The sequence below is a fragment of the Rosa rugosa genome, chromosome 2, assembly GCF_958449725.1.
Source record: "Rosa rugosa chromosome 2, drRosRugo1.1, whole genome shotgun sequence".
Classification (NCBI taxonomy): Eukaryota; Viridiplantae; Streptophyta; class Magnoliopsida; order Rosales; family Rosaceae; genus Rosa; species Rosa rugosa.
This window is the reverse complement of record NC_084821.1, coordinates 58,994,885-59,019,941: the sequence shown is the minus strand read 5'-3', so window position 1 is coordinate 59,019,941 and position 25,057 is coordinate 58,994,885. Positions and strand designations below refer to the sequence as shown.

At 37.4% G+C, this 25,057-nt stretch overlaps 1 protein-coding gene across 1 annotated transcript; it reads right to left on the bottom strand.

Annotated features, from left to right (window-relative positions):
* Nucleotides 1–6,927: 6,927 nt before the first annotated feature.
* Nucleotides 6,928–9,329, bottom strand: LOC133732565 (polygalacturonase QRT3). The gene is made up of 3 exons (XM_062160143.1): nt 8,882–9,329; nt 8,496–8,732; nt 6,928–8,207 (listed from the first exon to the last, which is right to left on the bottom strand). Exons 1-3 carry the CDS (start codon nt 9,107–9,109, stop codon nt 7,137–7,139), a joined length of 1,536 nt encoding a protein of 511 aa, XP_062016127.1. The 5' UTR covers nt 9,110–9,329; the 3' UTR covers nt 6,928–7,136.
* Between the last annotated feature and the right edge of the window lie 15,728 nt (nt 9,330–25,057).

The window sequence follows — 25,057 nt, the reverse complement described above, 5'->3', positions numbered from 1 at the left end:
AGTATTCATGAGGAGAGAGAGAGACCTTTTATAGGTGAGTTGAGGGAGGAACTCCATTTTGTCTTTGATGTGGGACTGATGTACATCGATTCTCATATTTTGGACCTCTGTGGGAGGCTATGTCGGTGTCAAGGCAGTGCTTGGCTTGAGGTAAAGCTCAGGTGAAGGTCTTTGTTTTGGTGTTCCCAGAGGTCACACCATCGAGGCCTTTCTGACGTTCGGAGGTGGGCTCCAAATCAGTGCTGATTATGACCAACAATGTCATGTATGTACAAAATGAACTCATGACTCGTAACAAACTGCTTTGCTTATACTAAGAACTAGTAGAAATAAAAAATTGGCTAGCCTAGGACAACAACTTCAACCTATATTCCAACATACACTTCAACGACATACTGTTCAAAGGACTAGGGTTCAAACATAGAGACAACAGATAACAACAAGATGCCACAACTAGCATAATCTCATTAATCTGATTCCAAATGACACTAAAAAACCCTCAGCCACTTTCCCTGAACCGAAATCCCTAAAAGAAATTAGAGACCAGGCTCCATGTAAGCCATGTTAGGATTGCGGCTCAATATCTAATTCCTTGTCTATTTTGGATTCTTTACTTCTGAAGGCTTTAGGTAAGCTATTCTAGTGTATCTAGGATTTATGGAGTTTTTTCTTAGAAGTAAAGGTTTAGGATTACCTTCTATGATTCTGAATCCTATTGTAAGTCTGACTAATTGTGAGCCTATAAATAGGACATTAGAGGCATAGCTTTAGGTGTGGATCAATTGAGTGTTCTGATAATTTGAGAGATTTTAGAGAGTTGCAAGCTTTGAGAGATCGAGTGTATTTGGGAATTCTCTATTGAGAATTTGGGTTGTGAGGAGATATACTATTTGAGTGGAAGAACCAAAAACGTTCTTTAAAAGTTTGTAATCTTCTTCTCGTTTAGTGGATTCACCATCATCATCACCCGGGGACGTAGGTCAACTGTTTGACCGAACCTCGTCAACAATCTTGTGTTTGCTTGCATAGTTTGTGATTACTTTCTTGATTCGGTTTCGGCCTTGGGCTAGGGAATTCGGAAGGTGACCTGAATTTCCTAACAAGTGGTATCAGAGCCAGGTTTCAAGAGCTAGAGGAAAGATGGGGATTGAAGACGTCGAGATAAGAGTTGATAAATTTGATGGGCATGATTTTGCTATGTGAAGGTCTCAAATAACTGACTATTTGAATCTGAAGAAACTGTCCAAGCCTTTGCTAGGAGTTAAGCCGGAGGGCATGAAAAAGGTGGATTGGGAGGAGCTTGACACTCAAGCCTTAGCAGCTATTCAACTATCGCTATCAAACGAAGTTCGGCGCGATGTGATTAATGAGAAAACTACTAAGGGGTTAATGGATACTTTGTCTGAGATGTTTGAGAAACCAAGCGCTGTTGAGCAAGTACACTTATTGAGAAAGTTATTTTCAATGAAGATGAGCAAATGTGGTTTTGTGCGAAAACAACAAGCAGCGGTTTCCAATATTGTTGAACAATTGGCCACGGTAGATATCATAATTGGAGAGCATCTCAAGGCGTTGATACTATTGACCTCCATGCCAGATACTTGGGATGTTACCGTCAACTCTATTTGCAGTTCAGCTGGGAAAAATAAGTTGGTCTACAACGAAGTTCGGGATACCCTTTTGAGTGAGGAATCTAGGAGAAAGAAAAATGAAGAAGAAGAGACATCTACAAATACATCTGCTTTGGTTGTAAGAGGGAGATCTAATGTGAAAGAGGGTTTGAGTCGTGGTAGATCAAAGTCAAGAAATTTTAGAGATTAAGATAGAGACAAAGATAAAGAGTGCTATTACTGTCATGATTTTGGGCATATCAAATATAATTGTCCAAAATTGAAGTCAAAGAGAGCTACTACTGCAACGGTGGAGAGTGAAGATGATGGAGAATTTTATGGAGATGCACTCATGGTCACATCATGTTTAGGAAAGCCACAAGATGAGTGGATTTTGGATACAGGTTGTTCTGAACACATGTGTCCCAATAGGGATTGGTTTTCTTCCTACAAGTATGTGAAGGAAGGTCTAGTAAAGTCGGTGGGTGCACATACCTACAAAGTTGCTAGTGTTGGAACAATCAAATTGAAGGTACATGATGGATCGGTGAGGACTTTAGAGAATGTTTGCCATGTTCCTAAGTTGGATAGGAATTTGATATCTCCTGGCACTTTGGATTCGGAAGGCCACAAGATTGTGGGTAAAGATGGAAATATGAAGGTTTTGAATGGAGCACTCTTAGTGATGAAGGGTAAGAAGGTGAATGGTCTCTATCGTTTGGATGAGAGTTTTGTTCAAGGTGGAACAGTTGATTCTGTTGAAAGTTCTGTTCAAGGTGGAAAGATTGGCAATCTTGGTTCCTATAGGCATTTGGGGAAGATGAGCAATAGTAAATGTGGAGGAACGAAATTTGCTTCTAAAAATGTAAAATTTCAAGAGCAACCAACATTGCAGCAGTCCTTAAAGGGAGGCAGACCCATAAGGATCCCAACACAAGTTTGTGGTTGGGATATGCTAGCTCATGCAAATTCCACAATTAAGGTGTCACCTACTTTGGAGAGTAGATTTAGAAAGGACAATGAGAAGCAAACTTGGTGTTATGAGAATGATGCGTCAAGAGAAGGTACCATTTATGGTGCAGAATTCGTTCAAGGGGATGTTGCTTGAGGTGAGTTGTGCAAACCATTAAAGATCGTTCCTATTAGGTTTGGTAACTTTGATGGAGACTTGGATTGCATGCAATCGGCTGCACAGTGCATGTTTGAGGGAAAGAGTTGTTGTCCAAGGGTCAAGTTTGAGTGCTTCTCAAACTTGACTATCTCATCTTAATGTTAAGCACGCCAAGAGGCGCACTGAGGTGTGGTGGTGATCGTGGTTCGTTGAGAAGACCCAAGAAAACTTGCGTTCAGTGAAAGTTCAGAGATTTTGAGCCGAGGTGGAAATTGTTAGGATTGCGGCTCAATATCTAATTCCTTGTCTGTTTTGGATTCTTTACTTTTGAAGGCTTTAGGTAAGCTAGGGGTGGGCGCGGGTCGGCCCGGCTCGGTTTTGGGCCCAAACTGAGTCCGACCCGAACTTATCAGTTGGGCCAAAATCTGGACCGAGAATCGAAGAAGAATGGGCTGGGCCGAAAATTTCGGGTTACCGAATTTTGAATTCGGCCCTGTTCGGGGTCGGTTTTAGATGGGTTTTTTTTGTTTTCTTCCAATTTTAATGGGCTTTTTTGGCTAGTTTATGATTTTATGGGCTTTACTCTTATCTTTTTCATTCATATTCTTAATCAATTGATCCAATTTATTATTTAGCAACCAAAGCAATAAACCTGGTGAACAATAAAACCCATTTTCTGGGCTTCAAGTTCAATGATGAGTTTAAAAGTTCTGTAATCTGGGCACATAATTAATTCTGGGCATTATTATTACAAACAAAAAAAACCATTAATTCTGGGCACACTAATACAACCCGTTATGAAGCAAATCAAGCAAAACGCAAAGCTAAATAACAACAAAAGGATCAAAGCTTGAAGCATATACAACTAATCATACAAACTGTTGACCAAAGAAAACAATACAAAAACAAACATACAAATCTCAGCAAACAATCCAAAAAATCAAACTCAGAAGCTTAATACTAATCTCAGCAAACATACTGAGAGCCAAAGTTCATAAGAAAACAAAATTAATAACAAGAAGAAAATGTCAAAACTTTAAACATTCTCAATTCCCAAATCGCATTGGAAAAAAAATCTCTGATTGATGAGGGAGAGAGATCAGAGTCGTCGATTAACTACGGTGGACGGATCTAATGAAGGACATAGACTCATCTATTCTTGAAGAACGTGGCTTGGGCCTGATTTTTATGGAAGATGGTGAGACTTGAGAGAGAGAATGAGAGATGGGAGAGAGAGATCGGAGTGAGGCCGTGAGAGAATGAGGCTGCTCCTTTAGGGTTATAAGCATTTATATGAGCTGATTGAGATCGTGTGTGGCAAGGTGCAACATAAACAAAACTCATCCAATAAGAAAGAGACAACACATTGAAAAAATATATATGTATTTAAATTCGGTCAATTCGGTTGACTTCGGCCGGTTTGAAGTGCTGAACTGGTTCGGTTCGGCTGATGAGTTTTTCAGTGCATTTTATATCCGGTTCGGTTACCGGACCGTTTTTCCGGTCCGGTTCGGCCAGTTTTTGACTCCCGGCTCGGTTTATGCCCACCCCTACAAAGCTATTCTAGTGTATCTAGGATTTATGGAATTTTTCTTTAGAAGTAAATGTTTAGGATTACCTTCTATGATTCTGAATCCTATTGTAAGTCTGACTAATTGTGAGCCTATAAATAGGACATTAGAGGCATAGCTTTAGGTGTGAATCAATTGAGTGTTCTGATAATTTGAGAGATTTTAGAGAGTTGCAAGTTTTGAGAGTTCGGGTGTATTTGGGAATTCTCTATTGAGAATTTAGGTTGTGAGGAGAGAGGTTATTTGAGTGGAAGAACCAAAAACGTTCTTCAAAAGTTTGTAATCTTCTTCTCGTTTAGTGGATCCACCATCATCATCACCCGGGGACGTAGGTCAACTATTTGATCGAACCTCTTCAACAATTTTGTGTTTGCTTGCATAGTTTGTGATTACTGTCTTGATTCGGTTTCGGTCTTGGGCTAGGGAATTCAGAAGGTGACCCGAATTTCCTAACAAGCCACACCATGACAACACCCTCTGATCCCTCCATCGTATGTTTCAGTGTTTCATGGAAAGTTTCCCGTAACCTCTAAAACAAAAAGAAGTACATTGTAACCTTTGCGACTCCATCTCCTAGCTATTTTCTCTCAAAACAAATGCAAATACTCATTCCAAATTCTTCTATACACCTGATATTCCACAAATTAAAGCACATAGACAACCAAATTAGCTTTAATAAAGAACCCTTTGATAACCTTTAGTTTAGTTTGGTTTTGCTTTTCCTCCTTTCTCGTTTCTTTCTGCAAGAAAAGCAAGTATTGAAAGATGAACTGGAAATGTCTGGTACACTTTATTTCACAGAAAAGCATAGAATACGTTTGCTTGGATTAAATATGAACATTATGATGGTAGTTGAGAAAGTTGTATTCATTGCCATTTTCTGCAGCCGTAGGCATGGAGCAGTGTTTGTGATTCCCGCATAAAAGGATTGCTTAGACAGTAATCTACATTAACAAATAATAACTTACTTTTGGAGCATTATTGTATGCGTAATATATAGATGAATACATGTGGCAGACTCTGGATGGTTTATTTTGATAATCTTAACACACATGTTTCAATCATAACAAGCAACTAAAGAGTAAAAGATTGCGATTTAGACTTCTGTCCCGAGTTTCCTTTACCTCGTTACTGAAAAAGATTTTTCGAGCATCAACACCATGAAAATCTTTTAGTAGCTATTAGAAGTTAGAAACTGTGGGACATATTGGGCTTGAGGATTTCTACATGGGGCTGGCTATTAGAAATGTGTGTTTTTGTCCATCTTTTGGGCTTTTTAAAGTCTCTATTTAGGTTCCTAAACCCTTCATGAAGCCTATAGGATGCGGGTGGAAAAGTTTTGCATTGGTGACTATTTTTTTGTTGGATAAATAAAGTTTAGATTAGGGAGAGGCTGCTCCCCAACTAAGGCCTCATTGAACCACCACCAAAACCGGCAATGAAAGAGCCCAACTTCTAATTCAACAGCTGACTGCAGGCAGATTTTGGAAGTGGATACACCTTGAAGAGTCCGCAGATATCCACCGATGGTCGTTTCTAGACCGGTATTGCTCCTTTTAGTCCTTTATGCTCATCAACGTACTTGTGGACCCATAAACCCCACCGCGTTCTTGCGAGGCCACCATGATCATTGCATAGGTGATTCAAATGACTGTTCAGAGAGAAATAACCTTGATCTAACATAATCCAATCAAATTCTCAAACTCTTCCCTCAGAGTTTATAGTTTATAGTATCTATTTTTGGTGCTTACAATAGTAGGGATAATTGAGATTTCTTAGGTAATGATCTTCATATGTCGTGTCATTGTGTAATGAGTTATTAACTTATTATATGTAATTCTTGTTCCTATTATTTGTCTAATTTGACATTTTTTTCTTTCTCAAAAATAGAATTTATATAATAAAATTCTATGACATCTAGTATCCATCACACGTCATCTTCAACATACTTAATTTTTTTTTTTTTCCTTTCTCTTCTAACTTTTCTTCTGTGTGTTCAATGGCAAGATTCAAAAAAAATCTGTAAACTTCAGAAACCTACTTTTTATAATTGATGATATATGAATATATCTCACAGGAGACATAATCCTAACTCGTAACCACTGTTGATTATAACCTGGTCCTCTATTCATGTACATATTTCTCTAACATTATTTCCATCTCTTTAGGTTGATTGGCTGATCGATGCTAAAGTTAGCAACCAAATTCAATAGCAAAGATTAGTTAAACTTTAAATTTCAAAGCCTTGGACTTTTGATCCTTGGTTTTCCTACTCCATCAAACTTCTACCTGAAACTGATTTGTTTATTTAATCCTCATTTTCTTTTTTTCATTCTCATTATGTGAGTATGTTCAAACCCAGATATCATTACATAGACTACATAGTGTCATGTTTCTCAGACTAAATATCGCCACCAAAAGTGTGTTTCTTCCTCTTTCTCTTTTTTTCCTCAAAGCAACCAATCCAGAAGTGTTTTCCATATTTGATGGTCTTGTACAATAGAGACCCTCTAGATGGTATTTGAATGATGTTCAAACACGTTTTTGTTCAATCAATTCAGGGTTTGACCTGTGTTGTTTTTGTGACCATTTTTCCTATATGATCTTGGCAAAAATAAGAAATTGTGACCCAATTTTTGCATACGTCTAGTATATGATTTACGATTATGGCTTTAACTATTACAACATATCATATAGTTTAATTCTTGTATTACAAATAAATCACGAGCGAAAATTAGTAGTACTTAGTAAAGTATAAAATATATCCATAAATTCCGATCTATTCACAATTCTCCACTCAATAAATCTTGATGACCTGAAAATTGTATTAGCTTCGGCCCTTCTTTAGCTTGACATTCCTTGATCCACTGTCACAAAAACCGAAGCTGGAACCGCCACATCTGACTCAATCACGACCCGATTATCTGATACATTCCTCAGGGCATGGTTGGGGAACACATTTCTAGCACCAGTGCTCAAAGAGTACTGCACATGCCTAATAAGATTAGGAAATAGAAGAATTGGGTTAAAGTCTATATTCCATGAGGTTCCATTGCCTTGCACAGTTCTCCTTCCAGTTGTGCCCTTTATGTTCATCCCCCTCACAGCGTTCCTGTCCACAACAACTTGCTCAATCTCCTTGAAACCCCCATTTGATTGGTCCAATTGAACAATTTCAATCCCCTTATTGTACCCAGTGAACATGTTGTTAACTATATTGACCCCATTGGCAACACCCTTTATTGATTTCAACACAATGTATGCATCACCAAGGAAGAAGCTGTTTGATATATCAAGCTGAACTGGGTCTTCAGCAACTATACCAGTGTAGTCCATGTAAGAATTGACAATCCTAGTCTGTGTCAAACCAGGCAATCTCAAGTAAATCCCAACACCTCCGAAACCTGTGGCCTTATTGTAGCAATGTACACCCGAAAGTATATTAGCGGGTCCCGAAATCATTATACCTACAGCAGCAGAGAAAATCACCACATCTGTCACAGCATTGTCATTTCCCTTAAGGTTGATTGCAGTGCCGGAAAAGTTTCTTTCGTTGTGATCCCCGCCCGCGGTGATGTGCTGGCCTAGGAAGGAGTTTCTGATGTAGGTTTCATGGCCACTTTGGACTAGAATGCCATCAGTTTTGAAATGGGTTATGTAGCAATTGTCTATGCTGGTTCTGAGTGAGTTTATGACTGAAATGCCCCCACCTCTGTAGTTGGCGTCTAGCATAAGGTCTTTTAGGGTTATGTACTCATAGTTGTAGGATGATGAAGAAAGCTGTGCAGACATTGATGATGAGCTCTCTTTGTTTTTTTCATTCTTGTTGGGGGATGATGATGATGAAGTAGATAAATCAATCAAGTACCCATCAGTCGGGAAGTCATCTGAGGCCCTCAACGTTCCTCCATGAATCTGTTTTCATCAAAGATTCACATTAAAATCACAGCATTCTTGGAAACTACTATTCTTTGTTCGGATGAAGTACTGAAGAATTGGGAAACACATGTTCGCCTTTTAAAGAATTGACTATAAACACACAGAAAACAATTCTTTAATTTTAACCCATGTCGGACATATTTAAGTAAAAAGATACACATGTAACATGATGCATCAAATACACATAAACGACACATTTAGATACTTTAATATTAGACTTTAATGCATCTTAGATGAGAATTGAACTCATGAGTTGGGGCATACCATAAGGTTTCCTACTCCGGCAGCAGGAAACCGGAGCGGTTTGCTAATCAGGTACTGGCCACCTTCAAGATTGATCTGTGCACCACCAAGGTTGCTAATTCCCTCCATCAAGAACCCTTCTGATGGACCTCTAAATGCATCTGCAAATGCCTGAGCCACGGCCTCAGTGCTGTCTCTGTTCCCGGTAGGATCAGCACCGTACGTTGTCACGTGATACACACGAGGACTAGTCCTCCCCTGCATCATCATCACCACCATTTTCAAGTTTCAACAACATGAACTAATTAGTTGACCAACCATATATAAACTATTTGAAGAACACCAAGAAATGAACCAACAAAAACAACAAGAAAATATATAATACATAAAGCTATTCGATCAACTACCGGAGGGTTAGGGCTAGGAGCAGGTGAGACTGAAGATGGTGCAACAAAAGAACCCGAATCGTGCCGGGTTAATGAGGCCTTGAACTCTTGCAGTCTTCTCATTTGGTCTCGATAATCGCTCCTCGAAAAATGACCCATATGAGAGGATTCTCCAAAAACATGAACTGTGATAAACAAGCTATAAATCATAATCCACAGTAGAGTCCTTCCCGGCATTGCAGCTTCCATGTCCTTCTCTGTTTTCCTCTGTTTTGCTCTGTTCTCTCTCTGTTTTTCCAGAGTTAGATACAGGTGGTTGGAACCAAAAAGTGATTCAATCCATCACTTTATATCTGCGTGAGAGAGAAGGAAGGTAGAGAAAAAGGACATGGAAAGAGAAGGGCCTAACTAAGATTTGCTAAGAAAATGAGACGAAATGCTTTCCTACTAGATCACACACAAGGCACCACCCCCGTGGTTGTTTTATTTGGTGCATCTTTAATGGGGTATTTATACTACTAATAATGACGATTTGCGTTTTCATTTCGATATGTTTTCGTTACCAACTTCTCACTTTAGGGACCTCAGCAAGTTTGACGTTGTCTTAAAGGTATTTTTACAGAGCAAGGCAAAGGAAGGGGGAAGGGAATACCTGTATCAGTGTGGGAGTTTCAAATAACATATCGTAGGCCGGTTACCAGAGGATCATTGCCACTCATTGTGGTTTGGTTGATCAATTTATGGGATTTTGAATATGAGGAGAAAACCTACGGGAATTTAAGGACTTGAATCATGTTAGGTTAAGAAGTTAAATTTGTAATAATAATCACACATTCAATAGAACAAGTAGAAGAAAGGGGCTAATCATTTTCAAATTACTCAAATTAGTCTTTATATTTGATTCAATGCATTCAAAGGAGTAATATAATATCTGTAACTTTGATGTCTCCAGGGAAGAGATAAAGATTGCATACTAGTCTCCTTTGTTAGGTCAACTGAAAATCCACAAAACTACACGTCCTCTCTGCTCGGAGACTGGCATAGGATTAATGTGGCTTTAACTCGTGCCAAGAACACTAAGCTTGTGGCGGCAAAGGCAGCTCCAGCCCTCGTCTGGTGGCTCTCCGGCATCTCCTTGATGTCGTGGGGATGCTGCCGGGCAGGCGACACATGATGTAGCCCTCTGGGTTCTTTGCTTATGGTTTTAACAGGTAGCTGGCCTATTCGGATTGAGACAGCTTGGGGTTGGATGTTCGTGGTTGGATGTTCGTGAGTACCGGTTTCAGATCGACGAAGGCGACTGGGTTTTGTTCGTTCCTGACGGCGGCGACTGGGTTTCGATCAGGACGAGTGCAGCTGAGTTTCGCTCTAGACGGCAGTGAGTGTGCGACCCATACCGAGTTGGGGTTGAGTTTCAATCTGTGGTGTGGTTCGTCCCTCTCTTCTAGGTTGGGAGCGAGCTTGGAGACGGTGGCGGTAAGGCAGGGTCCCGGCGGCAATCTGCAGGCGTGCGTGGAGCTTGAAGGCTTGGGGCTGTGGATAGTAGATGGGCTGGGCTTCGTTGTTGGGCTTTGGCAGGATGTCCTTTAGGGCTGCTGTCTTATTGGACTGGGCTTTCACTTTGTCATTTGGGCCAAATGTTTGGACCTAGGGCTTTAGATTGTTAGTAGTGTTTGCTTTCAAATAACCCTTTTCTAGGGACCATGCTTGTTAGGTTTTCTTTCGAGCGCTAATGAGTATTGTTTTACTCGGTCTATTACTGCGTCGTAGATTATCGTAGTAATAGGCTTGCTTTCATAAGTGAGCACTGGATGTCTAATGAGTGGTCTAGTACTATGTACCGTGTGTTACCTCCACAACCTCTTGTCTATCTTCGAATGGTAGCGGAGGGGTATGTAATGGTCATTCTGGCTTGAGTAATGCAATCATTGATGGATTGATTCAAAAAAAAAAAGGAGTAATATAATGAAAGACATTAAAAAAATAAACTTGATCGAGGCGAATATCAAGATTATAAAACTCAAATTGAATATTTTTTGAAGATCTCAAGATCCGAATAATTTTTCACAAGTTTGTTTCACCATTATGCTGATACAAAGCCCACCAAACCATATAATGGAAATTATTTTATGCACTTATGAGATAATCTCAACTCTTGATATTTATAGTCAAGTTTTTTTTTAATAACAAAAATAAATATTTAATGTTATAATTATTATCTAATCATTCATTTATGTTAGTGTAAGTGCAAGAGCAAGAGGGTAATTTGAACCCGCCCCTACTATATAGTTGTAAAGGTCGAACAAAAGATTATGCAACTCACGGGCAAGCATTAGTACATTTTCACTGTCTGGACAGATCCCAAGCTTATTACCAAACAAGAGAGTACGTTCACTGTTTTTTGAGTCAATACATGAAAGTAATTTGGTTCGTCCATTTGTCCATAGCACGTTTTGTCACCTTATTATGTCACCAGATATATTTGGCATCACCAAGATCAAATAGGGAGAAATTAGGTCACTTACACGTCCCAACTCACATCTACAAGCCAACAATGCCACGAATGAGAATCATCACATTCTCCCAAAAAAAAAAAAAGATGTCCCAACTCTCACATTATACCTACCTATATTGTTATTTTTATTTCCTTACCAAATGCATCACTCATGCTTTGTCTTTAACACAATGTGTTACATAATTTTGATTTTCTCACCCTATAAAGTTGAATGATACAGTGAAAATTGAATGAGACTGGTATAAGGATTAAGGATTATGAGCGGGGTTTGTCTATAACAAGACTTACGCGTGGGGTTTGCCTACATAACAGGTTGACCCATGAGCCATGATAATGCGGGCGGTCACGTGTGGCGTATAAACTGACATTGTTCTTTGAGTTCGTGTTGAAAAAAAAAAAAAAAAAAAATTGTTAATTTTAGTAATTCATTTTTTTATTTAAAAAAAGAAAGAAAGAAAAGAATGACAGTATCCTTGATGTAACAATTTCATAAACATTTAGCATATCCTCTTCTTGAAAGAAGAAGTGACACTTGCCCATTTCCCTGAAAGGAAAAGGAAATAAAAGCAGTATTTCAAAAGAATTCCAACTTAGAAAAAAAAAGGAGACAATCCCTTCAAAACATTCCACACCTTGTTGTATTAATGCCTCTAGCTAATTGTTATTAGGACACTACTTATCTCTAAATAATTCAAGCTCAGTTATTCAAGATTTTTTCTTATCTTGTAGATATTAAAGTATAGCGTTAGCACTTAAGAAAAAAAAAAAAAAAAAAAAAAATCTCAAACCATACACCATTTAGTCAATAACTGTATTTAGCAAGTTAACGATTTATCATAAAGGTCCAACCATTACCAAATCCTCCCATTTCATAACTCACTTCAGGATAGTGGATTATCATATGAAAATGCATTTAAATTGAGAAGGCATAGACCTCTACAACTAAAGCATTCTTTGCCTAAATGGCTACAAAATTTATTACAAGTTAACTTGCTAGCTATGTGTTTACCAAAAAAAAAAAAAAAAAACTTGCTAGCTATGTATATAAGCCTATAAGGTGTCGATTGGAGAGAATGATTGAGGATGGTGAGATGGGAAAGTAAAGAATGATCCATGATGATGCTTTACATTCATTGATGCTGTTGGGTAAGGTTACCTCAATTTTCTTCTTCATCCTGAAGAAACTGAAGCAATGAAACCAAATGGACTTTAATTCTTTGCTTACGGCTTACACAAACACCCACCTATAGCTTATGGCTTACACAAACACCCACCTATAGCTTAGACTTTTTTATGGGTCTTGATCAACTGTATACTTAAAGAATGAGTAGTGGATTAAACTACTGAAATCTGAAATAGGCGGACGCCAAATTGAGTATATGATACCTTTACCATCCAAATATTGCACGTGTAGGAGGTCCAATTTGACTGGATATTGTGTGGGATATATTAAGACAATTGTAAGATGAACTTTGGTACTCTAGTCTTTAGCTTAGAATATATTTCTATGTGGTTATCAAAGAGGAAATGAATAGAGACCACGTACACATTACCATTTTTGTATTTTTAATTTTTATCAATTAACATTATGTGTTCTCGATGAGGGTTACCATATGTAAGGTATTTTCATGAAAGGATATCTATTGCTATATTTTTGTACACATTTTGCTTTTAGTGGGAAAGTGTTCTTTCCAAATATGATGATTCTGATCCGTGACATTGTTGTCTTGCAGACAAAGTTGAATGATGTTGTCCTAGCTAACTCTAGCTTCACATTCCAAATCAAACAGAAATAAATTTGGCATGTTTTCTTCAAGAAATTTCAACCTAATTGTGTAAAGACAATGGAATCGAACTATGAAATCACTTCACATTCAAATAAATTTCAAGATATTTTGGTGAATGACGTTTAAATGTCTCATCACTATTAAATAGCTTCAAGCTTTCTTCATGAGAAAATAATATCGAAAACCTGAATATTCTAGTTCTAGAATATAATATTTCAATATTTTCAGGCAGCTTTTCAACCCATGTTACTAGAAGGGAGAGAAAAAAAAGCTTCTCACTCGACAATTACTATATGATAGTATAAATTCCAGGAAATAGGCAGTTTAAACTCAACGTCTTGGACAGTTTACTGGCCAAAATTGTGGAAGAATATGACCGTTTATGTATAGACAAGAAAATTAGTTAGGAGTCCAAATTTTGTTGCTAGCTTATAGCACGAATTTTGCTGTTGAAATTCTCGTGCATGCAACAACCGTCTCCATTGCTTATGTTACCAGTCGTGTCTTTCTATATCATTTTAGCAAGTTACTCAAATAGATGTGCGGTAAGGAGTAAGGACTATAGAAAATTCCTATATCTTTAGCAAGCTAAGATTCCTGTATCTTTAGCACGTGTAGAAGCATTGGCTAAAAATAAAAAAAAGCAAATGGAGAAACGGGGGTATTGAAATGGGCTATGAGTTGTCACGGCCATGGGCAGGATGTATTTGAAAGGCCTTTCTCCCCTAGCTAGGCTCGATGTCTTGGGCCTTGTCACAATACTTACGAGACAATGTTACCTAATGATTTGAAAACTATAAACGATACACGGTATTCTCTTTCATGTTTTTGAGAATGGAATACATAATCTGTACGCTTATTGTCGAAATACATTCTAAATTTAGATATAATTGTCAATTTACACCTCAAACTTATAACTGTGAAAATTAACCTCATAAACTTGACAAAAATTGCCAATTTACACATGTTCTGTTAATTCCAAATTTTTTTTTTTGAAAGGGAATTCCAACATTTTTCATCCAAATGAGAGAAATGTGCCCCTACTCATAGAAGTAATATGGCCATTTTCTTCAAAACAATAAAAATTTGAGCAGAGAGAAACGGCAGCACTCTTCTGAGGATCCGCTGGTACCAGAGATGTAGTGATGAAGGCGTTGATTGCGTCTTTGATCGTGTTCTTGTTCAGTGTTGGCCGGTGTGGAGTAGATCTGAGTTGGGGTTCGTCTTCGATCTCGGATTTGCGATGCTACGTTGGTCCAACAGGCTGGGTTTGATGGGATTTGATTTTGATCGCATGCTGTGGTGATAGGGTAGGCCGCCTGAGTTCGGCGGGGTGAGGGTTCTTGGCTGTGGCTGTCGATACTTGGATCTGGGATTGGCGGTTGAGGCGGGAGGAGCACAAGCACTGCCGGACGCGGTGATTCAGGGCAGTTGGATGGAGGAGGTGCAGCAACTGACGGCGGCAGTGACGAGCCTAGACTTTGGCACGGCGAGCTTGCTGCCGGTAATGGGGACGACGACACTGGTTCTCCCTTTCTGCACCGGGTCCTGCCTTGATTGGGTGCCCAGTATAAGGTCATGGACTTGGGGGCTGGGCTGGCTTTGGGCCCAAAACAGAGCCCAATGGTTGGGCTTGAGTTCTCCACATATTTGGATTTGGGACCCAGGAGGTGTTTTGGATATTTGCTTGCTTAAATGTGTTCTTCGTCTTATTTTGGGTGTGTTGAGCTTACGTGCAGGCAGATTGCTCATTGCTATAATCTATGAAAGATCTCTGTATAATCACGCTGTGAGTACCACAATTGCATGCCTGGCGAGCAGTGTTAATTGTACTGGGACGAACACAGTTTTGAGTTATCTACCGATCTCTTGCATGCCCGAATTACAGATTCTGATGGTTTGGTCTTCAAATCTCAAGATCGTGGCAATGGTTTCATTGTTGGTAATTATCTTGAGGAGGCTGAGAATTTATCTTCAGTTTTCTGTTAGTTTCTCTATAAGTGATTCAGAGCAGTATTTTATTGTGAAGGAATTGTGTCCTAAAACAATCATTTTGATGTAATTATTATTGTAATTATTATTATTCAAAAGGGCAAGTTTATTGTTCATTGCTTATACTTAATATTTGATTGAACAAGGTCCAAGGAATATGAGTTAAAGAGAAAGTAATCTAAAGAGTTAGATGTGTGAGACATTTACTCTTTCACACTCTTATCCTAAAAGGTTCCTAGTCATAGGATTATCACTTGGACATTGATAATCCGGAAAGACTAGCACATACTATGTATTCTCAATATGGAGGATGATATGTCTCTTGTCATTTGTGTAGAGACACTAATACAAGTATGTGGGTGCTCTTAACTTAAAGAGTATACTGAACGCGATCATTAGAGTTCTTGTATGGAGTCTTACTTACATGTCAAACTTGAACTCTAAATTGCAATAATACAAATTAGTCCTTTGACCTGAGACACCATAGTTGTCTTATGAGTGAATGGATTATCTCTTGATGATGCAATAACATTGTGTCTCTTAATGGATATAATAGATGCATTCATTGGTATAATCAATTCGGTCATGGAGACATGTGAGTGTACAACAAGGAATCTCTATCCTTAAGTAAATAAGGTGTATGTTCAAAGATGTGATTCAATGAGTCTTTGGCCAAAGCATTGAATGAGATTTAAAAAGGAGTTTTTAATCACATTCTAAGAATCACATAAGAATGAAAATCACATTAGGGGATTGACATATCAATTCCATACCCCGATGATGTGATTTAGAACATAGTGTAAGAGAAGGACCGTATTGTATTGTAATTCCAATTGAATAGGTTCTTTGTCATTCTACATTAACTAGGGTAGTCATGATATGTTGCAAGACGTCACTCATGACTTGTGAAGTCCCCGAGGATTAATAAACATTTATTATCCTAATAACAAGGGAGAATCAAAAATGGAGTTTTTGATTCGTAAACAAAATAGAATGGTTTCTATAAACTTCACTGCCTTGTTAATTAGAACCTAAGAGATCGCACACCATATAAGTGGATCATTGAGATTGTATATGAAGAAGATTAAACAAGAGTTGGTTATGAGCAAATAATTAATTAGATTTATTATTTGAACATAATTAGGATTTTCGGGTAAAACCGAACCTATTGGGCCTAAACGATTGTCGGGTTTTTTGGTGTGGACTTGGGCTTCACTAAATGAGATTTAAATGAAAGCCCAAGACACATTTTTAGTGCCCAATAACATGTATGGACCAGCCAAAATATTGGCTTTATGAAAGTCAATATTTTTCTTTTAGTAATTGGAGTTATTTCCTATTATATAAAAGGGAAAGCATGGACAAAGAAAAGTGAGTGTCTCCACACTATTATTTTCAGATTAGAGAGAGAGAAAGAGAGTTCTCTCTTGGTCCATTTTTCAGAAATTAAAGGAAAGAAGAACACTTGCATAATTTCTTCTTTTCTTTCATCTTTCTTCATCTCTTGATTCACTTGGTGAAGATCCTTAGAGGCCATATATTTTTGTGGCTTTACTTGTTACATCAAGGAGGAGATTACAAGCACAAGAAGGAGTATAAGAAGGAGTTCTTAATTCAAGGTGCTTCAAGGTGGAGGAAACACACACAAGGAGAGATCAAGGAGAGGAACTTTGGTGGTTCACTTGGATCGGATTAAAATCACGCTCCAAGGGTGAGTAGAACAGAAACTCCCTCTTTGTTTTTCCTTACCATGCATGCTATGTTTATATACATATCACAATAAGCCAAGATCATGGGTTAAAGGAATGGATTTTATGTTTAGTTAGTAGTTTAATTGTTAAACTTATTCCGCACTAATTAAAAAGTTTTGAAATCCATCCATTCCTTCAATTGGTATCAGAGCCATTGGCTTAATTTTGATATGTTATAAACATGGCTAAGTATGTTTGTTGATGTGATTTTCTTAAGCTTAGAGTAATATGTAATTTAGATCATAAAATTTGCTTTATCATAAAAGTTATGAAGCATGTGATGTAAGGTAGATTTTATGATAGCAAGAAAAGGTTTCTAGAAATTACATGTAAGAAGTGGTTTAAGTTTTATGAAACTTTAATGCATATGAGATATGTATTAAGGGGTTCTATATGTTTCTTAATTAAAATGTTAATCTTAGAAACATGTTAGATGATATATGCTTTAGGGGATGCATGTTTTGGCTTCAAAGATGAAGTAAACAAGTGTTCAATGGAAGAACATAAAGCTGGAATTTTATTTCCAGGTTTTTGGAATATGTCTAAACTAGTTGTGAACTAGCTCATTTTTCCATGGTGTTTGCTCTCACTTTTGATCCATAAATTCATGAATTGTTATTTACCTAATAGTTAATGATGACATAAAATCATTTCCATGTTTCTCTCACCAAATAGTTGGTAGAGTTAGTCATCTTTATTATTAGTTTCTTTAAATAACTCTCCAAAAGTTGGTGATGCATGATGTAAAACATTATCTCTAAATCACTCACCAAAAGTTGGTGATGCATGATGTAAAACATTATCTCTAAAATCACTCACCAAAAGTTTGTGATACATGATGTAAAACATTATCTCTAAATCACTCACCAAAAGTTGGTGATGCATGATGTAAAACATTATCCCCTAAATTACTCACCAAAAGTTAATGATGCATGATGTAAGACATCATCTCATAAATCACTCAACTAATTTACTTGCTTAAATTAAAGTAATTTAGTAGTTAACTTATTTTGATTGAGTTAAATATGCTTGTTTAATTAACCTTATTAATCTTGGTTAATTAAAGGATGATTATGGACTATGGCCTAATATAATTGAGCATGAGATTGGCCGACTATTCATTTTGAATGAATGTGGTTATGTAATTAAAGTAGTTAATTCATTTGGGTTATGTAATTAATTTGATTAATTCATTTGGTTGTGTAACTAAGTAGCTTATTTAATTTATTCAAGTTTGATTAAATTTAAATGGGAGCTTGTATGCCCCTTATCCACTCTTGTAATCGAAGATGGAGGCACATGATGATGATCCAAAGAAGAAGTTTGAAGTCATCAAGCCTTGAAATAAGTTCAAGTGCAAAGTGTAATAGCTTAGCTTAGTTATTTAATTTTCGTAATCGTTACGCGTAATTAAAATCAACCACCCAAACATGACCTTGATCCAACATATTGGCTCATGTTGGATCAAACAACAAGTCCATAATCATCCTATGTGACCTATTATAATTGCATGTTCGTTGTACTTGATCAAGTAATTTTATACTTCCCATGATTCCATTTGAAAAATGTTTTTGACGAAATCAAATTGTTTTTCCGAAAAACAATTAAGTGGGAGTATTTTATTATAGATCAAGTATAATGAAAATGTGATTGCATTAGGATCAAAGCAAATGCAATGTGATTGTTATTAATGAGATTATTAAAGATGAGACCTTAAAATTCCCTCAAAGTGATATTAAGTTGAAAAACGAAGAAGACATTATGAATGCTTCTTTGTGGCCTTCCAACATTGTAATCTCCTATTAGATGTTCTTACATGTGAATATCATTCCGAACGGGGGTATTTCTTGCTAGGAGCATTAAAAAGAGGTTATTCAACATTTGATGTTGTAAGGTAGGGACAAATCTTGGTCAATATTCTATTATGATGAGATTTAATTTTTGATCCCTATACTTACATGAGATGATGGGTATAGCTTAACTAGAGTAATTTATCAATATCCTATTATGGTGAGACTTACTTACTTTAGAGGCCAAAGTTATGGATATTCACATTTGATGTGATTGGATAAGAGTATCCTCTCATGGAAATTAAGTTGACCTATAGTTCTATTATGATGCGGTTGGCTTAATGAAAATGAGTCTTCCATACTCACTAAGAGTTTTAATTTATACTCTCGAATTCCTTGAGGGATTTGGAATTTGTTAAAATAGTGAGAGGGTGCCATTTGATTCTTAAGACCCGAGTCACTTGGTTTTAAAATCAATCTCACTTCTTTTATTTTATGTTATGTAGACTGCAATATGTCAGGACATCCTATCACCAAAATTCTCAATGAAAATCGTCTTGAGGGCCCAAACTTCAATGACTGGCTCCGCAATTTGAAAATTGTATTGACATTCGATAAGATCGCTTATGTCTTACAAAATGCACCTCCTCACACTCCATTGGCTCAAGATGCAACCGATGAGCAACGTGTTGCTTATCAAAAGCATAAGGATGATGACACGCAAGCTAAATGTGTTATGCTTGCATCCATGAACTCACAACTTCAGAAGCAACATGAGAATATGGATAGCGCCAGTTCTATATTACTTCATCTCACTGAATTGTTTGGTGAGAGAAATAGAAATGTGCGATTCACAGCTGTCAATGAGCTTGTTAAGACAAAGCATGTGAGGGGTGCTCCTGTGCATCAACATGGTCTAAAAATGATAGGCCTTATTGAGCAAATTCAAGACCTTGGATTTGCACTTGATGCGGAGCTAGCTCAAGATCTTCTTCTATCCTCCCTAGATGATTCATTTTCTCAGTTCATAATGAACTATAATATGCAACAAATGGATCATAGTCTTTCTGATCTTCTCAATATGCTGGTAACAGCTGAGAAGCAAATCAAGAAAGAGAGTGGAAGTATGGCCATTGTCGCTTCTTCTTCCAAGTCCAAAGGCAAGGGCAAAGGGAAGAAGAAACAAGTGGCAAAGCCTAAAGGAGCAGTCCAAAAGAAGAAGAAGAAGGAACAAAAGGAACCAAAAGGTGTTTGTTTCTTTTGCAACAAGGATGGGCATTGGAAGAGGAATTGCAAAGCTTATCTTGCATCCTTGAAGAACCAGTCTTCAACAGCAGGTATGATCAATGTGATTGAATCAATACTTACAGTTAATAATACTTCCACTTGGATAATTGATTCAGGTGCATCTCACCATGTTTGCACTTCGTTGCAGGACCTAGTGGGAGCAAGGAAGCTTAAAGCTGGAGAAATCACCCTACGTGTTGGAAATGGCACAAGAGTTGACGCCAAAGCCGTGGGGACTTATATTTTGAAGTTACCATCAGGAGATACATTGGAGTTAAATAATTGTCTTTATCTTCCTATATGTATAAAGAACCTTATCTCCATCTCCATGCTTTTGAAGGATGGTTATAGAGTAGTTTTTGATAAACTAAGTGGTTTTGTATCTATTAATGAACGCATGATATGTCATGCTAATATTATTGATGGTCTCTTTCATCTAGCTTTAGATGGTAGTATTAATTGTATGAAGGAAAATGCTTTGGGATCTAAGAGATCTCGGGAAACGGTTAACCCCATTAAGATGTGGCACCTTAAGCTTGGTCATATTAGCCAAGATAGAATTCACAAATTATCCAAAAATGGATATTTAGAGTCGTTAGGATCTGATCCTATGCCTACTTGTGAGTCTTGTCTAAAAGGAAAAATGACCAAGTCACATTATGGTGGACAAAGAACAAGAGTTAAAGAACTCTTAGGCCTAATACATACCGATGTATGTGGTCCCATGTCCACTATTAGTAAAGGTGGATTCTCATACTTCATAACTTTTACCGATGACTATTCTCGGTTTGGATATATATACCTTATGAAGCACAAATCTGAAGCCTTTGAAATGTTCAAAGAATTTAAAAATGAAGTTGAGAAACAAACCGACAAGAGTATTAAGGCTCTAAGATCCGATCGAGGAGGCGAATACTTAAGCAATGAGTTTATTGATTATCTCAAACAAGAAGGCATTGTTTCTTCATTAGCTCCTCCTGGAACACCACAACTCAATGGTGTCTCTGAAAGGAGAAATCGAACTTTGTTAGACATGGTTCGTTCCATGATGAGCTATACTGATTTACCTATATCCTTTTGGGGATATGCACTTCAAACAGCAATTTATTTGTTAAATAGAGTGCCTTCCAAGTCCATCCCTCTTACACCATATGAGATGTGGCATGGGAAGAAACCAAGTCTCAATCATATTAAGATTTGGGGTTGTCCAGCTTATGTCAAAAGACTAGAAGCAGGCAAGCTTGAAGCTAGATCAAGCAAGTGTTTATTTGTGGGATATCCTAAAGATAGTTTAGGATATTATTTCTATCAACCTGAAGAACAAAAGGTGTTTGTTAGCAGGAATGCCACTTTCCTTGAAAGGGACTATGTCCTTGATGGAAATGTTGAACAAATAGTAGAACTCAAGGAAGTGTCCAACAAGCCACAAACTAACACTTCATTTCCCGTTGAACAACTTCCTGAACCAACTATAACACAAACTCCAAGAATATCTAGTAGGATCCGGATACCTCCCAAGAGGTATGGTTTGTGTCATGAAAGCCTTGGGGAGTTAAATCTCCTTGGTGACAATGAAAACCTGCATGATCCTTCTAGTTATAATGAAGCAATGTCAAACGTTGACTCAAAGAAATGGCAAGAAGCCATGGAATCCGAGATTGACTCTATGTATACCAATCAAGTCTGGACTCTCGTTGACCCTCCACCTGGTATTAGACCAATTGGAAACAAATGGGTCTTCAAGAAAAAGATAGGCTCAGATGGTAAAATAGAAACCTACAAAGCTAGGTTGGTGGCAAAGGGCTATAAGCAAAGAGAGGGCATTGACTATGAAGATACGTTCTCTCCTGTTGCCATGGTTAAATCCATTCGGATATTATTTGCTATAGCTGCTCACTATGATTATGAGATATGGCAAATGGACGTAAAGACTGCTTTTCTGAATGGCAACCTTGAGGAAGAGCTTTATATGGATCAACCTGAAGGCTTTGCGTCTAGAGATGACATTCATAAAGTGTGTAAGCTTCATAGGTCCATCTATGGACTCAAGCAAGCTTCAAGGAGTTGGAACATCCGTTTTGATGATGCAGTCAAATCTTTTGGTTTCACACAAAACATGGATGAACCTTGTGTTTACAAAAAGGTCAGTGGGAGTGCTGTTGTGTTCCTTATACTTTATGTAGATGACATCCTACTCTTTGGGAATGATGTAGGAATGTTATCTTCAATTAAAGTTTGGTTGTCCAAGACCTTCCTTATGAAGGATCTTGAAGAAGCTGCCTATGTACTAGGAATAAAGATCTATAGAGACAGATCAAAAAGATTAATTGGATTATCTCAATCCTTGTACATAGACAAAGTGCTGAATAGATTTCACATGGAACAATCTAGGAAGGGTTTTCTGCCTGTCAGACATGGCATTCACCTTTCTAAGAAAATGTGCCCACAAACGATTGAGGAAGTGCAAAAGATGAGCAAGATCCCATATGCATCTGCAATAGGGAGCCTCATGTATGCGATGCTATGCACAAGACCTGATATCAGTTATGGCGTAAGCATAACTAGTCGATATCAGTCCAATCCAGGTTTAGAACACTGGAATGCTGTTAAGAATATCCTTAAGTACTTGAGAAGGACTAAAGATTTATTCCTCGTTTATGGAGGTGGTGATTTGCAATCAGAGTTGCAAGTGGAAGCATACACAGACTCAGATTTTCAATCTGATGTGAATGACAGAAAATCCACATCGGGGTTTGTCTTCACCTTGAATGGAGGTGCAGTAAATTGGAGAAGCTGCAAACAAAGCGTTACTGCAGATTCCACTACTGAGGCAGAATACATTGCAGCTGCAGAGGCTGCAAAGGAAGCAGTTTGGATGAAAAAGTTCATCACTGAACTTGATGTTGTTCCTACCATTGAGTCACCGATTCCACTTTACTGTGACAACAATGGGGCAATTGCTCAAGCCAAGGAACCAAGGTCTCATCAAAAATCCAAACACATCGAAAGACGTTTCCATATCATAAGGGAGATTGTTAATCGTGGAGACGTTAACATTCTCAAAGTAGCATCTGTTGATAACATATCAGATCCATTCACTAAGCCTTTATCACAAGCAAAGCTAGAACAACATCTTGAGAAGATGGGTGTACGTTTCATGGCTGATTGGGTTTAGTACAAGTGGGAGATTGAAGGAATTGTGTCCTAAAACAATCATTTTGATGTAATTATTATTGTAATTATTATTATTCAAAAGGGCAAGTTTATTGTTCATTGCTTATACTTAATATTTGATTGAACAAGGTCCAAGGAATATGAGTTAAAGAGAAAGTAATCTAAAGAGTTAGATGTGTGAGACATTTACTCTTTCACACTCTTATCCTAAAAGGTTCCTAGTCATAGGATTATCACTTGGACATTGATAATCCGGAAAGACTAGCACATACTATGTATTCTCAATATGGAGGATGATATGTCTCTTGTCATTTGTGTAGAGACACTAATACAAGTATGTGGGTGCTCTTAACTTAAAGAGTATACTGAACGCGATCATTAGAGTTCTTGTATGGAGTCTTACTTACATGTCAAACTTGAACTCTAAATTGCAATAATACAAATTAGTCCTTTGACCTGAGACACCATAGTTGTCTTATGAGTGAATGGATTATCTCTTGATGATGCAATAACATTGTGTCTCTTAATGGATATAATAGATGCATTCATTGGTATAATCAATTCGGTCATGGAGACATGTGAGTGTACAACAAGGAATCTCTATCCTTAAGTAAATAAGGTGTATGTTCAAAGATGTGATTCAATGAGTCTTTGGCCAAAGCATTGAATGAGATTTAAAAAGGAGTTTTTAATCACATTCTAAGAATCACATAAGAATGAAAATCACATTAGGGGATTGACATATCAATTCCATACCCCGATGATGTGATTTAGAACATAGTGTAAGAGAAGGACCGTATTGTATTGTAATTCCAATTGAATAGGTTCTTTGTCATTCTACATTAACTAGGGTAGTCATGATATGTTGCAAGACGTCACTCATGACTTGTGAAGTCCCCGAGGATTAATAAACATTTATTATCCTAATAACAAGGGAGAATCAAAAATGGAGTTTTTGATTCGTAAACAAAATAGAATGGTTTCTATAAACTTCACTGCCTTGTTAATTAGAACCTAAGAGATCGCACACCATATAAGTGGATCATTGAGATTGTATATGAAGAAGATTAAACAAGAGTTGGTTATGAGCAAATAATTAATTAGATTTATTATTTGAACATAATTAGGATTTTCGGGTAAAACCGAACCTATTGGGCCTAAACGATTGTCGGGTTTTTTGGTGTGGACTTGGGCTTCACTAAATGAGATTTAAATGAAAGCCCAAGACACATTTTTAGTGCCCAATAACATGTATGGACCAGCCAAAATATTGGCTTTATGAAAGTCAATATTTTTCTTTTAGTAATTGGAGTTATTTCCTATTATATAAAAGGGAAAGCATGGACAAAGAAAAGTGAGTGTCTCCACACTATTATTTTCAGATTAGAGAGAGAGAAAGAGAGTTCTCTCTTGGTCCATTTTTCAGAAATTAAAGGAAAGAAGAACACTTGCATAATTTCTTCTTTTCTTTCATCTTTCTTCATCTCTTGATTCACTTGGTGAAGATCCTTAGAGGCCATATATTTTTGTGGCTTTACTTGTTACATCAAGGAGGAGATTACAAGCACAAGAAGGAGTATAAGAAGGAGTTCTTAATTCAAGGTGCTTCAAGGTGGAGGAAACACACACAAGGAGAGATCAAGGAGAGGAACTTTGGTGGTTCACTTGGATCGGATTAAAATCACGCTCCAAGGGTGAGTAGAACAGAAACTCCCTCTTTGTTCTTCCTTACCATGCATGCTATGTTTATATACATATCACAATAAGCCAAGATCATGGGTTAAAGGAATGGATTTTATGTTTAGTTAGTAGTTTAATTGTTAAACTTATTCCGCACTAATTAAAAAGTTTTGAAATCCATCCATTCCTTCATATTGTACATGAACTTCTTGTTGGTGTAG